Source organism: Myotis daubentonii, chromosome 18 (assembly GCF_963259705.1).
Source record: "Myotis daubentonii chromosome 18, mMyoDau2.1, whole genome shotgun sequence".
NCBI lineage: Eukaryota > Metazoa > Chordata > Mammalia > Chiroptera > Vespertilionidae > Myotis > Myotis daubentonii.
In genome coordinates, this window is record NC_081857.1 from 6,344,007 (window position 1) to 6,363,796 (window position 19,790).

Genomic DNA, 19,790 nt, shown 5'->3' on the forward strand with positions numbered 1-19,790 from the left:
GGACTGCAAATGGGCACAGGCTGGGCTGAGGGAGGCCCCCCCGCCGGAAGTGCACTAATTTTTGAGCACCAGGCCTCTACTATCCTATCTAATAAAATAAAAGAGAAACATGGTAATTAGCCGTACCTCCTACCCTTCCCATTGGCTAATCAGGGCAATATGCAAATTAACTGCCAGCCAAGATGGCGGCCGGCAGCCAGGCAGCTTGAAGCGAACATGAGGCTTGCTTGCTTCAGTGACGGAGGACTCCAACGTTCCCCGCCTGCCGCTGCCGGCCTCCGAGCTTGCAGTTTGAAACATTGTTACAAATATAGAAGCTAAATAAAACCCCAGAAACCTGCTTTCAGCCAGCCGGGATCTCAGAGCTGGAGTTGAAACAGTGTTTCGATTATAGAACCCAAACAAACCAGATACCTGCTTTCAGCAGACGAGGCCTAAGAGCTGGAGCCAATCCTCAGAGCTAAAGCTGGCCCAGAATAATAAAAAAAAGAAAAAAAGGAGCGGTTGGGAGCTTCAGTCACCCGCCAGCCTGAAAACAGCCCTCAGCCCCTCACACAGACTGGCCAGGCACCCCAGTGGGGACCCCCACCCTGATCCAGGACACCCTTCAGGGCAAACCAGGTGGCCCCCACCCATGCACCAGGCCTCTATCCTATATAGTAAAAGGGTAATATGCCTCCCAGCACCAGAATCAGCGTGACAGGGGGCAGCGCCCAAACCCCCTGATCGCCCTGCGGCTCTGTGTGACAGGGGACGGTGCCCCAACCCCCCAATCAGCCCTACCCTGAGTGTGACTTAGGGTGGCATTGCAACCTCCCAATCTTCCCTACTCTGTGCATGACAGGGGGCAGCGCCCCAACTCCCCAATCGGCCCTGCTCTGAGCCCGACCAGGGGCTGCACCTAGGGATTGGGCCTGCCCTCTGCCACCCGGGAGCAGGCCTAAGCCAGCAGGTCATTATCTCGCGAGGGGTCCCAGACTGTGAGAGGGCACAGGCCGGGCTGAGGGACCCCCTCACCACCCCCCCGAGTGCACAAATTTTTGTGCACCGGGCCTCTAGTTTATAATAAAAGGATATATGCACCCCTATGTTCATAGCAACATTATTTACAACTAGAGACCCCGTGCACGAAACTCGCACACTGGGGGTGGGGGCGGTGTCCCTCAGCCCAGCCTGCACCCTCTCCAATCTGGGACCCTGTGGGGGACCCCCACAGGGATTGGGCCTAAACTGTCAGTCAGACATTCCTCTCACAATCTGGGACTGCTGGCTCCCAACCGCTCGCCTGCTTGCCTGCCTGATTTCCCAAAACCGCTTCTGCCTGCCAGCCTGATCACCCTCTAACCACTCCCCTGCCAGCCTGATCAATGCCTAACTGCTCCCCTGCTGGCCTGATTGCCCCAACTGCCCTCCCCTGCTGGACTGATTTTTACCCCAAGTGCCCTCCCTTGCCAGCCTGATCACCCCTACCTGCCTCTACGTGCCTCATTGCTGCTAACTGCCCTCCCCTGCTGGCCTGATCTTGCCCCCAACTGCCCTCCCCTGCTGGCCTGATCGCCACTAATGGCCTCTGCCTCAGCCCACACCAAGATGGCTTTGTCCAGAAGAAAGTCAGGTGTTCAGAAGATGGCCGGTCGACCTGGTCTAATTAACATATTACCCTTTAATTAGTATAGATAGCCAAGATCTGAAAACAGCTTAAGTGCCTATTAATAGATGAGTGGATAAAAAAACTCTGGTACATTTACATAATGTAATACTGTGTGGCTGTAAAAAAGAAAAATCTTACCTTTTGTGAGAGCATGGCTGAACCTGGAGATTATTATGCTAAGTGAAATAAGCCAGTCAGAGAAAGACAAATACCATATGATTTCATCTAATAAACTGACAAAATAGAAACAGAGGTATGGGTACATAGAACAGCCTGACTGACAGCTGTTAGAGGGATACGAGGAGGACTGAACTGGGTGAAAGAAGGTGAAGGGATTAGTGGAAGAACATGTATGCAAAACCCATGGACACAGACAACAGTGTGATGGTGGCCAGAGGGAAGGGGGCGGAGCTAGGTGGTGGTGGGCAAAGAGGGGGGGAGGGGGCATCTGTCATAGTGTCAACAACAAAAATAAAGAACAAAAAATGCACACTAAAAAATCTGAGCCAACCCAATCCTATACTCTCAATGTACAACTGAGAAAATTAGTTCTAATGTTTGCATTTTATTATAGACTAGAGGCCCAATGCACAAAATTCCTGCAAGGACCTTGGACCCCCCAACCCCTCCCCCCCCCCCTCCACCACGGCTGGGGGCCTCTGCCCACTGCAGCTTTGTCTGGAAGGAGGGACGTCCGGTCTAATTAGCATATCATGCTTTTATTATTATAGATGTGATACTTATACCTGCAGAAAGTTTGGAAGAAAAAAATTTAGAACAAAATAAAATCACCCCCAACCTTTCCTCCTAGACCTAGAGGCTTCCAAGACTAAGTCACAGCCTTTCCTCCTACTTTTTTGTCTTTGCATTTTTATCAAGGTTGTAGTCATACCATAGATCAAACTATGTCTTGTTTTTAAAGCTTAAATAGATTAGATAAGCTGGTTGTGAAAAATACTGGAGTGCTGGTTTTGTTACAGAGTAGGAAAATTTGTAGGCCTGCTTAATTATCTAGCCGCCTCAGCAGCTTGACGGCCTGTGCAAAGTTTCTAGGAACTGAACTCCCACACCTGAGCTATGGCCCACAAAGAACAAACAGATCAACACACCTGGGCAACAGGCCCATAAGGAACAAACAGATCAAAATTAAGAATAGTCCTGACCTTTAAGTTACCCAGAAGTGAATAACAGGAGGTGGATGAATAGCTTGGCTAAAACTACACAATTAGCTTTTGTAACTTGGCTTTGCTTGCTATGGGAACCTGAACATGGATGTCGTTGTCCCCTTTAAATATTGGACTCTGTAGGTGGTCGGGGACACTTCTGTCTTGGGCTTCCTGAGTGGAGGAGCGGTCACTGGCCAGTCAATAAAGGCTCTCTACATTTTAATCAGTCTGGAGTTCTGGTCATTCTGTCGTTCACACTCCACAACATTTGGAGGCCCCAGCGAGATAACTGGCCATTGACTGGTCCGTGACCAGAGTCCAGGGAAGACATCCAAACTCCCGGAACTAGGGGTTGATCTCTGAGAGATGTTCCTCAGCCCTGGACTGAAAGAGTTTGTCAGGTCTGTCCAAAAATTGTCTCACTGACTTCAGTTGGAGCCATCTGGATCTGATTCTTACCGGTAAGAAGACTCAATTCTTTTGACTCCTGATTCTGGTTCTGTGGGCGCTTCAGAGGTCTCCGGAAGGCTGGACGCAGCACTACTTTCGTTGAGACCAGATCCCGGTGTATGACAGTGCCCAGTTTTCCTGAGTATGGTTCTTATTTTTCTTGCCTGTGTCTGTTGTTGCGTCCAATTTGTTGTTGTTTCTTTTGTCAGAATTTGTCAATCAGCTTCATGTACTGTCTGTACCCCGCTTCAATGTTTTTTGAAAAATTTTCAGGACTTCAAGCGAAGAGCCGAGGGCTACGGAGCCCCTGTTAACATTTTTGATGTACAGAAATTCTGTGAGCGTGAATGGCCAACATTCCCGCAGATCAAGTGGCCTCCTGAGGGGTCAACTGATTTGGGTTTAGCCTATCAGGTCCAGGCTATAATTTTTGGAAAACCCGGGCACCTGGACCAAATGGTGTATATTCAAATTGGGATAGATGTCTTAACTGAAAATCCTAGGTGGCTCCGGGATTGCCAAAAACCCTCAGAAGAGAAAAAGAAATTGGGACAGAGACAGACTGTCCTCCTCACTAAACCTCCCAGGGAGGCTGAGAGGAAGCTCCTTGTCCTCCCACCTCCACCAGAAGACCCCATCCTGGCAGAGACACCCCCGTATCTGTCAGCCCTGATGGCGGCGCCCCCTGAGGATCCTCTGAGTCCATCTCATATCCGCAGTGGGGCAGAGTACCGACCCTCACATTCAGCCCCCTCTCCGGACTTCTCTGGAGCCCTGATGTTGCCTTTGTACCAGATGGCCATTCCCAAGGGGGAGGAAAGGTGTTTTATGGTTTACGTCCCTTTTTCAACCAGTGACCTCTATAACTGGAAGAATCAGAATCCCTCTTTTTCTGAGAATCCGCAGGGATTAATCTCCCTCTTGGAGTCTGTCGTTTTCACCCACCAGCCCACTTGGGATGTTGCCAACAGCTCCTCCAGACCCTTTTCAACTCGGAGGAGAGAGAGCAAGTCAGGTCGGAGGGAAGGAAATTGGTTCTTGGCCCCGATGGCCAACTCTCTTCGGAGTCAGCATGGCTTGAGGCTATCTTCCCACTCTCCCGCCCTTCGTGGGACCCCAACACGGAGCCAGGTAAGGAGGCTCTCGATCGGTATCACCAGACTCTGCTGAGGGAAATCTGAGTGGCTGAGCAGAAACCCACCAATTTTTCTAAGGTAACTGAAACTGTACAGGGACCAAATGAATCTCCTGCCACTTTTCTAGAGCGCCTGTGTGAGGCCTACAGGCTCTACACACCCATAGACCCTGATGCGCCTGAGAATCGGCGGGCAGTTAACATCGCTTTCCTGTCCCAGTCGGCCCCAGACATTAGAAAGAAATTACAAAAGTTAGAAGGCTTTGAGGGAAAAGTGCGGTCGGAATTGGTTGAGGTTGCTCAAAAGGCTTTTAACAATGGAGAAGACTCAGAGACTGTACAGACTGAGAAAATGGCAAAGGTCTTGGTAACTACCATGCAAGAGGAAAGAGGACAGGCACCCAAGACGCTCTGATTTAGGGAAGGACAAGTTTGCGCACTGCAAGAAAAGGGCCACTGGAAGAAAGACTGTCCAAAAAAGCCTCAGCAGCGCCCGACCCCGGTACTAGTCAAAGAAGTAGACTGACAGGGCCGGAGCTCCATCCCTATTAGCCCCCAGGAGCCCAGGGTCACCTTAAAAGTTGGGGGCAAACCTGTGGACTTCCTTGTGAACACCAGAGCTACTTACCTTGTTCTACAGCAGGTGGAGGGCCCTGTGTCCAAAAAACGAACCACCATTCAGGGAGCCACGGGAAAGACTAAACCTTACCCATGGACCCAGGCCTGAATTACCAACCTGGGGGCTGGGACAGTGACCCACTCATTCTTTGTGATGCCGGAGTGCCCGTACCTGCTACTGGGACGGGACCTTCTCAGCAAACTGCAGGCTACCATCTCCTTCCAGGAGGAGATGGCTACAGTGACTTTTAACCAGAGACCGGGGGCTGTGCTTTTGACTTGCCCCTTGAGTGAGGAATATCTCCTCACTGAGGGAACCGAGAACAATAATCCGGTCCCAGATGCCCCATTACTCCAAGAGCTGCAACAGAATATACCTGGAGTATGGGCAGAGAGTAACCCCAGGATTGGCGGTCCACAGAGCCCCAATTGTGGTACAACTCTCCAGCACAGCAATTCCAGTACGGGTTAAGCAATATCCAATAAGCCAAAAGGCCCGAAGAGGCATCACAGTCCACACAAAAAGACTGAAAAAAAGCAGGAATCTTAGACCCTTGCCACTCCCCGTGGAATACCCCATTGCTTCCTCTACAGAAAACAGGAATGGAGGACTTCAGACCCGTTCAGGACTTAAGAGAGGTCAATAAGAGGGTAGAAACTATACATCCCACGGTACCTAATCCATGTACCCTCCTGAGCCTGTTGCCTGCACTGGGGAAAGTGTGAGAAACTAAACTGGACTGAAATTGAAACTAAGGCTTTTCAAGATTTTAAATAAGCCTTAGTTAGCGCACCAACGTTAGTGCTGCCATACCTCACAAAGCCATTTCAGTTACATGTGGCAGAGGCTCGGGGAATCACAAAGGGGGTGTTAACCCAATCCCTGGGACCATGGAAAAAGCCAGTGGCATACTTATCAAGCGGTTAGACCCCGTGGCTGCAGGGTGGACGGGGTGTTTGAGAGCAATAGCAACTATAGCTACGTTGGTAAAGGAAGCCTCAAAACTCACCCTCGGGCAGGACTTGCAAGTGGTGGCTCCACATTCCGTGGAGGCACTGTTGCGAAGCCCACCAGAGTGCTGGCTCTTGAATACTCGGATCACCCAGCATCAGGTACTCTTGCTTGATCCCCTGCGAGTCAGTTTTCTCAAAAGGGCGGCACTTAACCCTGCTACCTTGTTGCCTGATGACGACCCCGAGCAGCCGCTCCATGACTGCACTGAAACCCTGTCCTCACTCAAGAAGCTTCAGAATCTTCGAGAGGACCTGATGGACCAGCCCCTGCCAGACCCTGACGAGACCCTATATACACTGATGGAAGCAGCTTTGTGGTCGACAGGACCAGGTACACAGGAACAGCGGTTGTGACAGCTGACAAGGTACTCTGAGTGCAGGCACTGGGGCACGGGACATCAGCTCAGAAGTCAGAGCTAATGCACTCACCCAAGCTCTACGGTGGAGGAAGGGAAAGGCAGTGACTATATACACAGACAGCCGGTATGCATTTGCCACTGTTCAAGTTCACGGGGCCTTATACCAAGAAAGGGGACTCCTAACATCAGGAGGAAAGGAAATGAAAAGTGTCCCAGAAATTCTTACCCTCCTTGTAGCCCTTTGGATGCCAAAGGTGGTGACAGTCCTACACTGCAAAGGACATCAGTCAACTGACACCCGGAGGCATGGGGAAATGCCTTCACAGATAAAGCGGCCAGGAAGTCACCCAAAAACCAGTGGAGTCCCTCCATATTTTACCAGCCCTCCCTGCAAGGGTCTTTGAGGAGATTCTAGTCTACTCGGAGGAGGCTACTGTTCTGGGGAAAAGCCTCCAGGCAAAAGAAACATCTGGAGGATGGAAAGAATTGTCGAACCAGAGGCTGCTCGGTCCAGAGGCCCTGGGAAAGGAACTCATTTCCCAGATCCATCAGAGTACTCATCTGGGGGGAACCAAGCTGCTAGAACAACCTAAACAAGATTATTATATTCCTAAACTCTTTCAGGTCTTAAAGGATATCGCAAGGAGATGTCACATCTGTGCACAGGTAAACCCCGGGAAGCAGTCCCATTTAGTCGGGGAAACCAGACTCAGAGGGAAAAGTGCTGGAGAGCATTGGGAAGTAGACTTTACAGAATTACCCCCAGGACTGGGAGGCTATCGCTACCTGCTGGTTTTCATCGATACATTCTCAGAATGGCCAGAGGCTTTCCCTACAAGTCTGAAACAGCACAAGTAGTAGTAAAGAAATTAATCTCAGAACTTGTCCCCAGGTTTGGCCTACCTGGTGCAATGGGGTCCGACAATGGCCCTGCATTCATTGCCCACATCACTCAGTTATTGGTAAGAATACTAGGTATAAATTGGAAATTACACTGTATCTATAGACCTCAGAGCTCTGGACAGGTAGAGAGGATGAATTGAACCTTGAAGGAAACCCTGACAAAACTAAAACTGGAGACTGGCGGAAACTGGGTAAGTCTTCTCCCTTTTTCCCTACTCCGGGCCCGTTGCACCATGTATGTAAAGGGTCTCACCCCTTTTGAGATTCTGTTTGGCCGACCCCCACCGCTACTTCCCAAGCTAGGGGAAGAAATATTAACACCCCTTTGTAATTATAACCTCCTGAAGTCCTTACAGGCTTTACAGTTGAGCTCCAGGCTTAACCACGCATGTCCGAGAGGCTCACTGAGACCCACCCTCCAGTACTGGGGCTGGACCACCTCTCCTTTAACTGGGAGACCAGGTGGACGGGGCCCTTCACTGTCAGCCTCAGCACCCCATTGGCTGTAAAGGTTGCCAGAAAGAGACACTGGATTCACCGAAGTTAAGTAAAAAAGGCAGAATCCGAGGACCCCACTGAACGATGGGCCATCCAATGTACAGGGAACCTGGTTTGCCTGTACCTCTGGTATCACTCCCTGTATTTCCCCCTTGACTCTCATCCTCCCCATCCCCCCTGGAGAGCCTTCTCTATGCATCCTCACTCACATCTTGCCTCAGGTATACTATTACTCTGGGGAGGGAGGGAGAGAACATTATGTCTGCTCGCAGGCAGAGAAGACGGGCCCGGTATTGATTCCCCTTTTAGTAGGCTTAGGTGTTGCCGGCTCCACTGCGGTGGGAAGAGCAGCTCTCGTAACAGGAAATCAGAATTTTAAGGCCCTCAGCAGCCAAATAGATCAAGTTCTGAGCACATTAGAACAAAATGTAGATAGACTTGAAGATTCCCAGTTCTTTAGCTGAAGTAGTATTACAAAATAAGAGAGGGCTCGACCTGTTGTTTCTAAAACAGGGAGGACTATGCATGGCCCTAGGGGAGATGTTGTAAATGTTTCCCTCCACGTCCTGCGTGGATCAGGGTTCAGGATCTGGAAGAGGAGCCGCACACAAATGAAAGAGAAAAGACAAGAGATCATCTGGAAATATTGGGGGGCCAACGGGTAAATCCAACTCAAGAGGAAGGACTTCCACTGGTGCCCAAGCCGCACCAACCTTTTGTTGGTTTGGGATCCACCCATAGTATAGCCCAGCCTTGGGCAAACTATGGCCCACGGGCCGGATCCAGCCCGTTTGAAATGAATAAAACTATTGAAAAAAAAGACCGTACCCTTTTATGTAATGATGTTTACTTTGAATTTATATTAGTTCACACAAACACTCCATCCATGCTTTTGTTCCGGCCCTCCGGTCCAGTTTAAGAACTCATTGTGGCCCTGAGTCAAAAAGTTTGCCCACCCCTGGCTATAGCTCTTAGGCAGGCAAGTTCCCGCAACACACAGACTATCTTATCAATAAGGATTTACATGACTATCTGGTGGGGAAGTTGCTTCAGCTGCCATTATCTGGACTAACAGAGGTGGTGCACAGCTCTGACCTTTGCTAGGGCTTTAAAGGTCACCAGCCTTCCTGGTTCTCAGTCTACACTTCTCTGCCAGTGAAGACAATAGGCAGTTTCCCACAGGGAGACATGTTGTTTTTATACTAACCACTTGGGAGTTCTCAGGGAGAGCCTCAGTCAGCTAAGGAACAGGCTACAATACAGAGAGGAAAGGAGAAAGTCGTAAGGAAACTGGTATGAAAACCTCTTCTCCTGGTCCCCCTGCTCACCACTCTCCTAACCGCCTTAGCTGGGCCATTAGTACTCCTACTGCTAACACTAACTTTCGGCCCATGCATACTGAACTGCTTAATGAATTATATTTGACACAGAATACAAGCAGTCACATGAATGGTCCTAAGAACTCACTACCAAAGGATAGGAAGAAACAATGATTTGATTCTCCCGTAAAACCAGTGGGGAATGCTACAGAGTAGGACAATTTTTAGGCCTGCTTAATTATCTAGTCGCATCAGCAGCTTGACAACCTGTGCAAAGTTTCTAGGAACTGATCTCCCACACCTGAGCTATGGCCCACAAAGAACAAACAGATCAACACACCTGGGCAACAGGCCCATAAAGAACAAACAGATCAACAATCCCACTTACCATCGCACCAAAAAAATTAAGATACCTAGGAATAAACTTAAGTAAAGAGGTAAAAGACCTCTACTAAGAAAACTACAGGATGCTGAAAAAAGAGATAAAAGAAGACATAAACAGATGGAAAAACATCCCATGTTCTTGGATTGGTAGAATCAACATCATTAAAATGTCCATACTACCCAAAGCAATCTATAAATTCAACGCACTTCCCATCAAAATACCAACAGCATATTTCACAGACCTAGAACAAACTCGCCAAAAATTCATCTGGAATAAAAAAAGACCCCGAATAGCTGCAGCGACCCTGAGAAAGAACAAAGTAGGTGGGATCTCAATACCAGAAATCAATCTGTATTACAAGCCACTGTTGTCAAAACTGTCTGGTACCGGCACAAGAACAGACATATAGATCAATGGAATAGAATAGAGAGCCCAGAAATTGAGCCGAACCAATATGCTCAATTAATATTTGACAAAGGAGGCAAGAACATGCAACGGAGTCAAGATAGTCTCTTCAATAAATGGTGTTGGGAAAATTGGACAGATACATGCAAGAAAATGAAACTAGACCACCAACTTACACCATACACAAAAATAAACTCAAAATGGATAAAGGACTTAAATGTACGATGGGAAACCATAAAAATTCTAGAAGAATCCAAAGGCAACAAAATCTCAGACATATGCGGAAGCAATTTCTTCAACGATACAGCTCCTAGGGCATTGGAAACTAAAGTGAAAATAAACAAATGAGACTACATCAAAATAAAAAGCTTCTGCACAGCAATAGAAACCATCAACAAAACAACAAGAAAGCCCACCACAGGGGAGAACATATTTGTGCCAATGCTATCACCGATAAGGGTTTAATCTCCAACATTTATAGGGAACTCATACAACTTAACAAAAGGAAGATAAACAATCCAATCAAAAAATGGGCAAAGGACATAAATAGACACCTTTCCAAAGAGGACACTCAGAAAGCCAAGAGACATATGAAAACATGCTCAAAGTCACTAATCATCCGAGAGATGCAAATCAAAACAACAATGAGGTACCATCTCACACCTGTCAGAATGGCTATCATCAACCAATCAACAAACGACGAGTGCTGGAGAGGATGTGGAGAAAAAGGAACACTCATGCACTGCTGGTGGGAATGCAGACTGGTGCAGCCACTATGGAAGACAGTATGGAGTTTCCTCAAAAAACTAAAAATGGAACTCCCATTTGACCCTGTGATCCCACTTCTAGGAATATATCCCAAGAAACCAGAAACACCAATCAGAGAGGGTATATGCACCCCTATGTTCATAGCAGCACAATTCACCATAGCTAAGATCTGGAAACAGCCTAAGTGCCCATCAGTAGATGAATGGATTAGAAAACTGTGGTACATCTACATGATGGAATACTATGCTGCTGTAAAAAAGAGGGAACTCTTACCATTTGCAACAGCATGGATGGAACTGGAGAGCATTATGCTAAGTGAAATGAGCCAGTCAATGAAGGAAAAATACCACATGATCTCACTCATTTATGGATAATAAAGACAATTATAGACTTATGAACAAGAATAGATACAGAGCCAAAGCAGCCTGGAACAGACTGTCAAACTATAGGGGGAAGGCCGGGGAGGGTTAGGGGCAGGAGTGAGGGGTAAGAGATCAACCAAAGGACTTGTAAGCATGCATATAACCAGTGGACATAAGTCATTGGGGGGTAGGGGAAGCCAGGGAATTGTCAAGGGCGGTTAAAAAAGGAGATATATGTAATACTCTTTGTAAAACTTTAAGCAAAAAACAACTAAAAAAAAAAAAAAGTACAAACAGATCAAAATTAAGAATAGCCTTTACCTTTAAATTACCCAGAAGTGAATAACAGGAGGAGGATGAATAGCTTGGCTAAAACTACACAATTAGCTTTTGTCGCTTGGCTTTGCTTGCTATGGGAACCTGAACACGGATGTCATAGTCCCCTTTAAACATTGGACTGTGCAGATGGTCGGGGCCGCTTCTGTCTTGGGCTTCCCGAGTGGAGGAAGGGACACTGGCCAGTAAGTAAAGGCTCTAAATTGTAATCAGTCTGGAGTTCTGGTCATTCTGTAGCTCGCACTCCCTAACATTGTCAGGATTCCTTGAGCCCCAAGGACAGCTCTTTGCAGCTCAAGCAGCTAATGGTGAGCAGAACATCGGGCAGGTGAAGAAGGGGCGCCTAGACTGGCCTGGAAGCCGACCCCAGCCAGGGTGGGAGTTCTGTCCTGTCCTGTCAGGGAGTGGAAATGGCCTGTCAAGACTTCAAAGTGCTGCGCCCCAGGGCTCAGCGCGGGGAGGTGGAGCGGCGGGGCGGGGCGGCCCGGTGGGGCATTGGCAGGGCAGGAGGTTCTTTTCCAGACTTTGCTGCACTTTGAACTATAGTGGTTGCTGGTTCAGAGCAGAGGAAGGGCAGGGCAGGGAGTTGGCTGGGCTGGAGGCTAGAGCCAGAGCTGGGAGCCCTGTGACATGGAGTGCTGGCTGGTTTCGCTGCTCTGGGGTCTCCCCCAGATGTGGGCACCTCTTGAGGGTGAGTGGAGCAAGGATGCCTGGGCAAGCGTCTGGGAGACAGCGAGAGGGAGCTGGGCTGGGAACGGGGGCGAGGCATGATTGGGCTGATGGAGACGCCTGCAACTTGGAAACTAAGCAGTGAGCTCACAGGCGACTTGGGCCAAGAACTTGGGGCTCCGGGTCTCAGCTCCTGGCTCCAGGGGTGCGGGGTGCCGGGGAGCTGGACGACACCACCCCTCCAGCCCAAGGCCATCAGTTTTGTTTGTTTTCTTCCTTCCTTCTCCTTAAGCTCTGCGCCCTCCGGGCCCCTCGGATCGCCACTTTCCTGCAGAGCCTCCAAGCAGCGCCAGTCTCCTCTTCCTCCAGATCTCCTCCTTTGCCAACAGCAGCTGGACGCGCACCGATGGCTCTTTCTGGCTGGGGGCGCTGCAGACCCACTCTTGGAGCAATGGCTCAGACATCAGCTTCCTGAGGCCCTGGTCCCAGGGCAAGTTAAGCGACCATCAGTGGGAGCAGCTGCAGCAAGTGTTCTGGGTGTACCGGTGCAGCTTCACCAGGGACATCCGGGGATTCGCCAAAATGCTGCACTTGGACTGTGAGCTGAGGGATGGGTCCCTGGGCAGCTGACCCCGGGGAGACAGCGGAGGCAGAGGCCCAGCTGGGAGACTCTGGCCTCACGGGCTGGGATGTTCTCATTTCCACTCCTGCCAGGAAGGTCCCAGCCACTGACACCCCAAAATACCCCTGGTTCCTCCTGCCCTGGGTCACCCCCTCTCATTTCCCGGAGCTTTCGGTGGTATAGCCCTCACATCCATGTCTCCTTCGGTTGTTCCCACCGTTAAACCGTTTGATCTCTGTCTGTTCCTCTCCTCAGATCCCTTTGTGGTCCAGATGTCCGCTGGGTGTGAGGTGCACCCTGGGAGCCCCCTAAAAAGCTTCTTCCGCTGGGCATTTCAAGGAAGCGATATATTGAGTTTCCAGGGAACTTCTTGGGTGCCAGCCCCCGATGCCCCACATTGGGCCGAGGTGGTCAGCAACAAGCTCAACAAGGACCAATACATCAGGGACACATTACAGTGGCTCCTCAGTGACATTTGCCCCCAATTAGTCACGGGCCTCCTTGAAGCAGGAAAGCAGGATGTGGAGAAGCAAGGTCAGCCTGTGTGTCTCCCTGATCCACCCCCACCGCCCCCCCAATCCCTCCTCTGTGGGGCTCCGTGTGGGTTTTCCATTCTAGGGTTTGCATTCCTTTGAGCCTTGGAAGAGAAAGGCTCAGGAGGGGATGGCTAAGGCCTGAGGGCATTATTCACTCCATAGTATTCACTGAGCCACCTTTGGGTTTGTGAGTTCAGTTAAATAAGCTCTGGGGTCAAACAGGATCTTTGCTTGAGGGGGAGGATGGGAGGACAAGCAGTAGACTGGGTCAGGAAGACGGTAACACAAATGGATGAAGTGATGGGAGCCTTTGTTTCCAGCGGGGGACTGTGGGCTGCCTGAGTGAGCCTCTAATGCAGAGGCCCCACTCCCTTGTTGGATACAGTGAAGCCCGAGGCCTGGCTGTCCAGTGGCCCCCCTCTTGGCCCTGGCCGTCTGCTGCTGGTGTGCCATGTCTCAGGATTCAACCCAGAGCCTGTGTGGGTGAGGTGGATGCAGGGGCAGCAGGAGCAGCCTGGCGCTCAGCAAGGGGACATCCTGCCCAATGCTGACGGGACGTGGTCTCTCCGAGTGACCCTGGACGTGGCGGCTGGGGAGGCAGCCGGCCTGACCTGCCGAGTGAGACACAGCAGCCTCGGAGGCCAGGACATCGTCCTCTACTGGGGTGAGAACTAGGGCCCCGCGGGGAGGGAATGTGGTTCTGAAGCACAGAGGGCGGGACAGGGAAGGGTGGGAGTGGACTGATGCAGGACAGAGGGGTTTTGGCAATGAGGCCCTGACCAGGACCCACAGAAGGAGGGGATCCGGGTACAGGACAGAGGGGAACAAAGATCTCAACTCAAAAGGCACTGAGGCAGGACGGTCCATATGAAAAAAAGTGAGACCAAAAGACTCCCAGTTTCAGAAGTAGGCGGCACATGAAGAATCCCAGAGAGACTTAGTCCTCAGGAGAGGGGATGGGAGCACGAGAAGGAAGGGTACACAGGTAGCTGTGGTTCTCCCGCTGCTTCCCATGTGCGGACTGAGCACCCTGCACACAGCGTGCCATCCAGTCACCTCTCCTCTGAAGCAAGTATTATTCTCACTTTATCGATGAGAAGCTGAGGCTCAGCTAGGTCAAGTTACTGCCCACAGCCGCATTGTTAAAAAGAGGAAAGCTGGGCTTCGACTCAGGACTGCCTCGCTGAGGAATTACTGCCCTTCCCCTGTGTGCTGTGCTATATAAGCTGAAATGGACTGCATTACGGATACCCCAGCCCTGAAAAAGCTGGGCCCTCCAAACTTCAGGGGAATAGTAGAGGCCACTTTTATTGTTTTTATTAAAATACATATCTATATTGATTTCAGAGAGGAAGGGAGAGATAGAAACATCAATAATGGGAGAGAATCATTGATTGGCTGCCTCCTGCACACCCCACACTGGGGATCAAACCCGGCCCTGTGCCCTGACCGGGAATCGAACCGTGACCTGGTTCACAGGTCGACGCTCAACCACTGAGTACACTGGCTGGGCCAGAAGTGGCAACTTTAAATGGGAGAGGAAATAAGCACCTGGCACCCTCACATGTGCTGAGACCAGGTGGCTTGAGCTAGGGAGGAATCCCGGGGCTGAGAAACTCCTGTGTTCCTGAAGCAGAGGGGAGTCATGTGCCGGTGGGCTTGATCGTCGCAGTCGTACCAGTACTGGCATCCCTCCTTCTGGTAGGCAGATGCGTAACCTTCTGGCTTATAAAGCGCAGGTGAGTCTTCTTTTTCCGTCTCCTTTCCTCAGCCTTTGTCCCCATTCCCTCTTCCTTCCATCCCCTCTTCCACTTTTCTGAATGGTCTCTCCCTGGCTGTTCTCTCACAGGTCTTACCAAGACATCCTGTGACTGCCCTCGCCACACCTGTCTGCAACTCAGGATCTCAGGTTCCCAGGACTTCGGTCCCCAGGAATGGAGGATGAAAGAGAGGTTCCTTAAAGAAGCAGAGAACAATCACAAGACAGCTCGCATCACGCCCCTTGGCTACTTTAGGAGAATTTAAGCATCCTGCCTGTTTAGAAGCTCACGTGGTTCTTAAGAACAGAAATGCAAACTCAGATACCTACCAGCGACAAGCAGAGAAGGGCAGATTCAAGGGCACCTGTGGCCATTGTTTAAACACTGGAGTCTGCAGAGACCTCGAAAGCCCTTGTCCTGTCCAGGGGAAGCAGGTCCAGCTGCTTGTTGTCAAATAGGAAGTCAGACCCTGGGTTGGCTGTGACCGACATTTTTCAAGAAGAGCGGAAGTCTGGATTTTCATGTGAACGTACCTGATATTAAAATACTAGGGGCCCCGTGCATGAAATTCGTGCACTGGGTGTGGGGCGGGGGGGAGTGTCCCTCAGCCCAGCCTGCCCCCTCTCACATACTGGGAGCCCTCAGGCTTTGACCCCCATCACCCTCCAATCGCAGGATCGGCCCCTTGCCCAGGCCTGACGCCTCTGGCCTAGACGTCCGGCCCGGGCAGCGGGGACCTGCAGTGGCAGCGGGGACCTGCAGTGGCAGCGGGGGCACCGCGATCGCGTGGGCTCTGCCCCTGCCCCTGCAGGATGTCTCTGGCTGAGGCATTCGGCCTGGGCAGCGGGGACCCACAGCTGCAGTGGCCCCGCAATCGTGGGCTTCGCTTTAGGCCCAGGCAAGGGGCCCCTAGCTCCTGGGACTGCCAGCTTCGACCGTGCCCAGCTCCCATCGCTGGCTCCACTGGTACTTCCTGCTATCACTGGCCAGGGCGGAAAAGGCACCTGATTCTCCGATCATGGCTGGGGGGCCCCCCAGCTCTTAGCTCCCCCCTGGGTTTCCGATCACTGTCAGTGGCAGGGGGCTTCTCCCTGCTTTCCCTTTTGCCTCCCTGCATTGTGCCTACATATGCAAATTAACCGCCATCTTGTTGGCAGTTAACTGCCAATCTTAGCTGGCAGTTAACTGTCAATCTTAGTTGGCAGTAAATTTGCATATAGCCCTGATTAGCCAATGAAAAGGGTATCGTCGTACGCCAATTACCATTTTTCTCTTTTATTAGTGTAGATTGACTCAAACTTTTACACAGTTTAGGGTGTGGAACCCCAAATACACCTCTGCTAGTTAACAACAACTTGGGGGGCTTTCAGTTTGTATCTTTTGGGAAAGCTTCCGGTGAATGTCAATATTGGCAGTTTGAGGACATAATTTCTATTGTGAATTTGGATTTATAAAGGGATATTTCATCTTTAAAAAGAAAGTTAGGTCAAGGAAACAGAGGTATCCCAAGCTTTTACCTATGTAACTTGATTAAGAGAGGAGAAATCCTAGTGTATGTGTATGATATGGAAAAAACTACTCTGGGTAGGGATATTTCTCACCAATGGGCAGTCATTTTATTCGCACTGGAAGAGGCAGGCATGAAGAGACCCCCCAAACAGGCTCTCTTGCTTCTATCTATTGAGACAATGCATGAAAAGTGTTGAATATACCTGGGCAAGCCTGAGGTGTAGTGATGCCGGTCTAGCTGTCTTCTTGGTTCTTAGACAGGAGGTCACAGGAAGCTAAGAGGAACAGCAGACCTTTCTGGAGCCAAGAAATGAAAAGGTCAAGTTAAAATGATCGGTTGGCTCTCAGGAAAGTTGCCTCTAGGCACTCCAGGGCTCTGAATATCCAGAAAAAGAGAGGCTGCCCGTTGGAAGAGCCTTTGCTTGAGGAAATTAAGATTTGGCTTCTTCTCTGCTGGACTCGCAGGTCAAACCTAGAATGCAGGTGAAGAACCTGCTGGCTTCTGAACCAATGGTTCCAAATTGTGTTTTCCTGACCAGCGGCCTCGGCATCACCTGGGAACTTGTGAGTTATTTTGGGCCCCACCCCAGAGCTACTGAATGAGAAACCTTGGGAGTGGGGCCCAGTCTGTGTGTTAACAAGCCCTCAGGTAATGCTGATATTCAGCTAAAGTTAGAGAACCACTGTTCTTAGACATGTGTAATGCTGTGCAACAAATTTCTCAGAATGCTTAGTGAGAATATTGGCTTGGGTTAGACAAGGAAGGCTTCAAGGACGAAGGGTAACTTGAAGCAGGACTTAGTGAGGCGGGTAGGTGAACCAGCAAGTGCACTGGATCAGGAGACTGGAGTTCTAGCCTCTGACTCAGTTTCCTCCTGTGCCCATTGGGGCTAATAATGTCTGTCTTGATTACGCTACTGATTAAATGTTTGTGTACGCCCTGATTCACATGTTAGAAATCTAATAGCCAAGGTGATGGGTATTAAAAGGTGGGGCCTCTGGGAGGTGATTAAGGCATGAGGTCTGAGCTCTCAAATGGAATTAGTGCTGTTAGAAAAGAGGTCCCTTCACTGTGTGAAGACAGCAGAAGATGCCATCTAGGATGCAGGCAGTGGGCCCTCATCAAACCCTGAATCTTCTGGCCCCTTGATACTGGACCTCCCAGCCTCCAATCTGTGAAAAATAAATTTCTATTGCTTATAAGCCACTCAGTCTGTGTTATTTTGTGATAGCAGACCAGATGGACAAAGACAGTCTGATTTTCTCATGGACTTGTTGTCTCCTAGACAAATGTGTGAAATGTGTGGTAAGCTACAATGGCTTCAGGAACGTGTGACCTGTTATTGTTTTTGGTGCCACACTGCCCTTGGGACATGCTCTTCAGCTTGATTTCCTGAAGCAGGGTCAAGTTTGTGAATGTATCTCACTGGGCTTTTACTTTCCCAGGCTCTTCTGAAATCTTTTTGGAAATGCTTCAGCCTGAATTTACAGCAGCTCTGGTTCGTTTTTAAGCAATTTTGATTTATTTGGAAAGTAAACGTTTATCCAGAAAATTTTGTCCTCTTTTTTCAAATAGTCAGTTCCTATCTTCTCAGGAAATTTATTTTAAAATAGCTTAATATTCTATGTATGAATATCATGTTCCTCATTGAGTGTTGTGCTGTTAGTTACTTTATTGCCCTTAAATTTATTGCTGTAAGTTCTAAATTCATCATTATGTGCTCAGTGATAATGGATGGAATTCCTCATTATTTCTCCTTTAAAGTCAGCAAAATGTTAAGTTTTTACAGTAGAGGTCCCCGGATAGACACTGCAGGAAGAAGGGGCTCTCCTGCAGTCACCAGTTAACTACATGGCAGGTCATACTGTGTTTTGTCATACTGCCTCAGCCTGCCTACTGATTAAATGTTTGTGTACCCCCCGACTCATTTGTTAGAAATCTAACAACCATAGCTCATGGACACTTGGTTGACTTTGCAGCCTAAACCTGGCAAGGACCTTTTCATAGCCCTCTTAAAAAAATTACCTCTATCTCTATCTCTATCTCTATCTCTATCTCTATCTCTATCTCTATCTCTATCTCTATCTCTATCTCTATCTCTATCTCTCTATCTCTATCTATCTCTCTCTATCTCTATCTATATTGATTTCAGAGAGGAAGGGAGAGGGAGAGGGAGAGATAGAAACATCAATGATGAGAGAGAATCACTGATCGGCTGCCTCCTGCACACCCCCTACTAGGGATTGAACCTGCAACCCAGGCAAATGTCTTTGATCATTATTGAACCTGGGACTCTTTAGTCTGCAGGCCGACACTCTATCCACTGAGCCAGACCAGCTGAGGCAGCCCTCTTGACATAATGGATCGATCTTCCATACAAAAAAAATCAGTAAGGAAATAGCAACTTTAAATGACACACCAGGATGTCAGAGGAATGGTGGTGTGAGAGATCCCCTTTGTTTTTCCCTGTGAAATGTCAACAAGTTGATCAGCTATCACTCAACAAAGGGCTCCTTGCTCACAACACAGGCATGTCTGAGAGATCCATGCATTGAAGCCTCCAAAGGTGGGCAAATGGGAGCAATCAGGGGAGGCAAGAAGGGAGGAGAGCTAAGAGGGGATGGATGCAGCTCTGCAGCTTGGCCCAGAGAGGGGGGGAGCTGGCTGTAGCTGGCGCTCCCTTGGCTGTGAGGTGCAGAGAATGTTGAGAGGGCACTCTTATGGAGTGAGTGGTGCAAACTGTAGATGCTGAGAGGCTTGGCAAGGACGAAGCGCAGAGGTTCTTCTGAGGTGGTTGGAAGGAATTTATCACCAGGCAGTTGGTATTCCAAACTAAGAAATGGAGCCATAGAGAGAGCCCTGCTGTCACTTAGACTCCCCCAAATTGTCTCCCCTTGCCCTTGGTGCTGGGATGTGGAGCACATTATCTGCAAATCTGAGAACTGCTATGCAGGATTGTTATCTATCTCTGTGACTGATCCCACATTGGGGTTGGCCCTGTGGCAATCTGGGGTTGCCAATACTGAGAGGGAAAAACAAACTTCACCCCCCAACTTTGCAGCCATACTATAAAGGCAGCTGCAGAGGTCAGCTTGGGAAGTTCACAGAACTAAAAAACTTGTGATTCAGTGCCACCTACTGGAAAATAATAGAAATATCTCTTCATAGAAACCTGCTAAGGAAGTGTCAATACATAGCTGCCCAGACAGGGAGGGAGCCCAGCCCGCCAAATAGCAAGTTAGTGAGGCAGTTCAGAAAGAAAATGAAAAATCTCCAGCAAGCAAACTGGAATAAATGGAAATATATGATGTAAATGACAGAACT

General features: G+C 49.4%; 1 protein-coding gene across 1 annotated transcript in view; it reads left to right on the forward strand.

Moving 5' to 3' along the window:
- Window positions 1-13,926, forward strand: part of LOC132220919 (antigen-presenting glycoprotein CD1d-like) — a 102,220-nt gene extending 88,294 nt beyond the window's left edge. The window contains exons 2-4 of the mRNA XM_059674622.1: window positions 12,331-12,636; window positions 12,916-13,194; window positions 13,582-13,926. Of these exons, the coding sequence (XP_059530605.1) occupies window positions 12,331-12,636; window positions 12,916-13,194; window positions 13,582-13,871 (875 nt within the window). The 3' untranslated portion in view covers window positions 13,872-13,926. The remainder of the gene's footprint in view (window positions 1-12,330; window positions 12,637-12,915; window positions 13,195-13,581) is intronic.
- The last annotated feature ends 5,864 nt before the right edge of the window (window positions 13,927-19,790 follow it).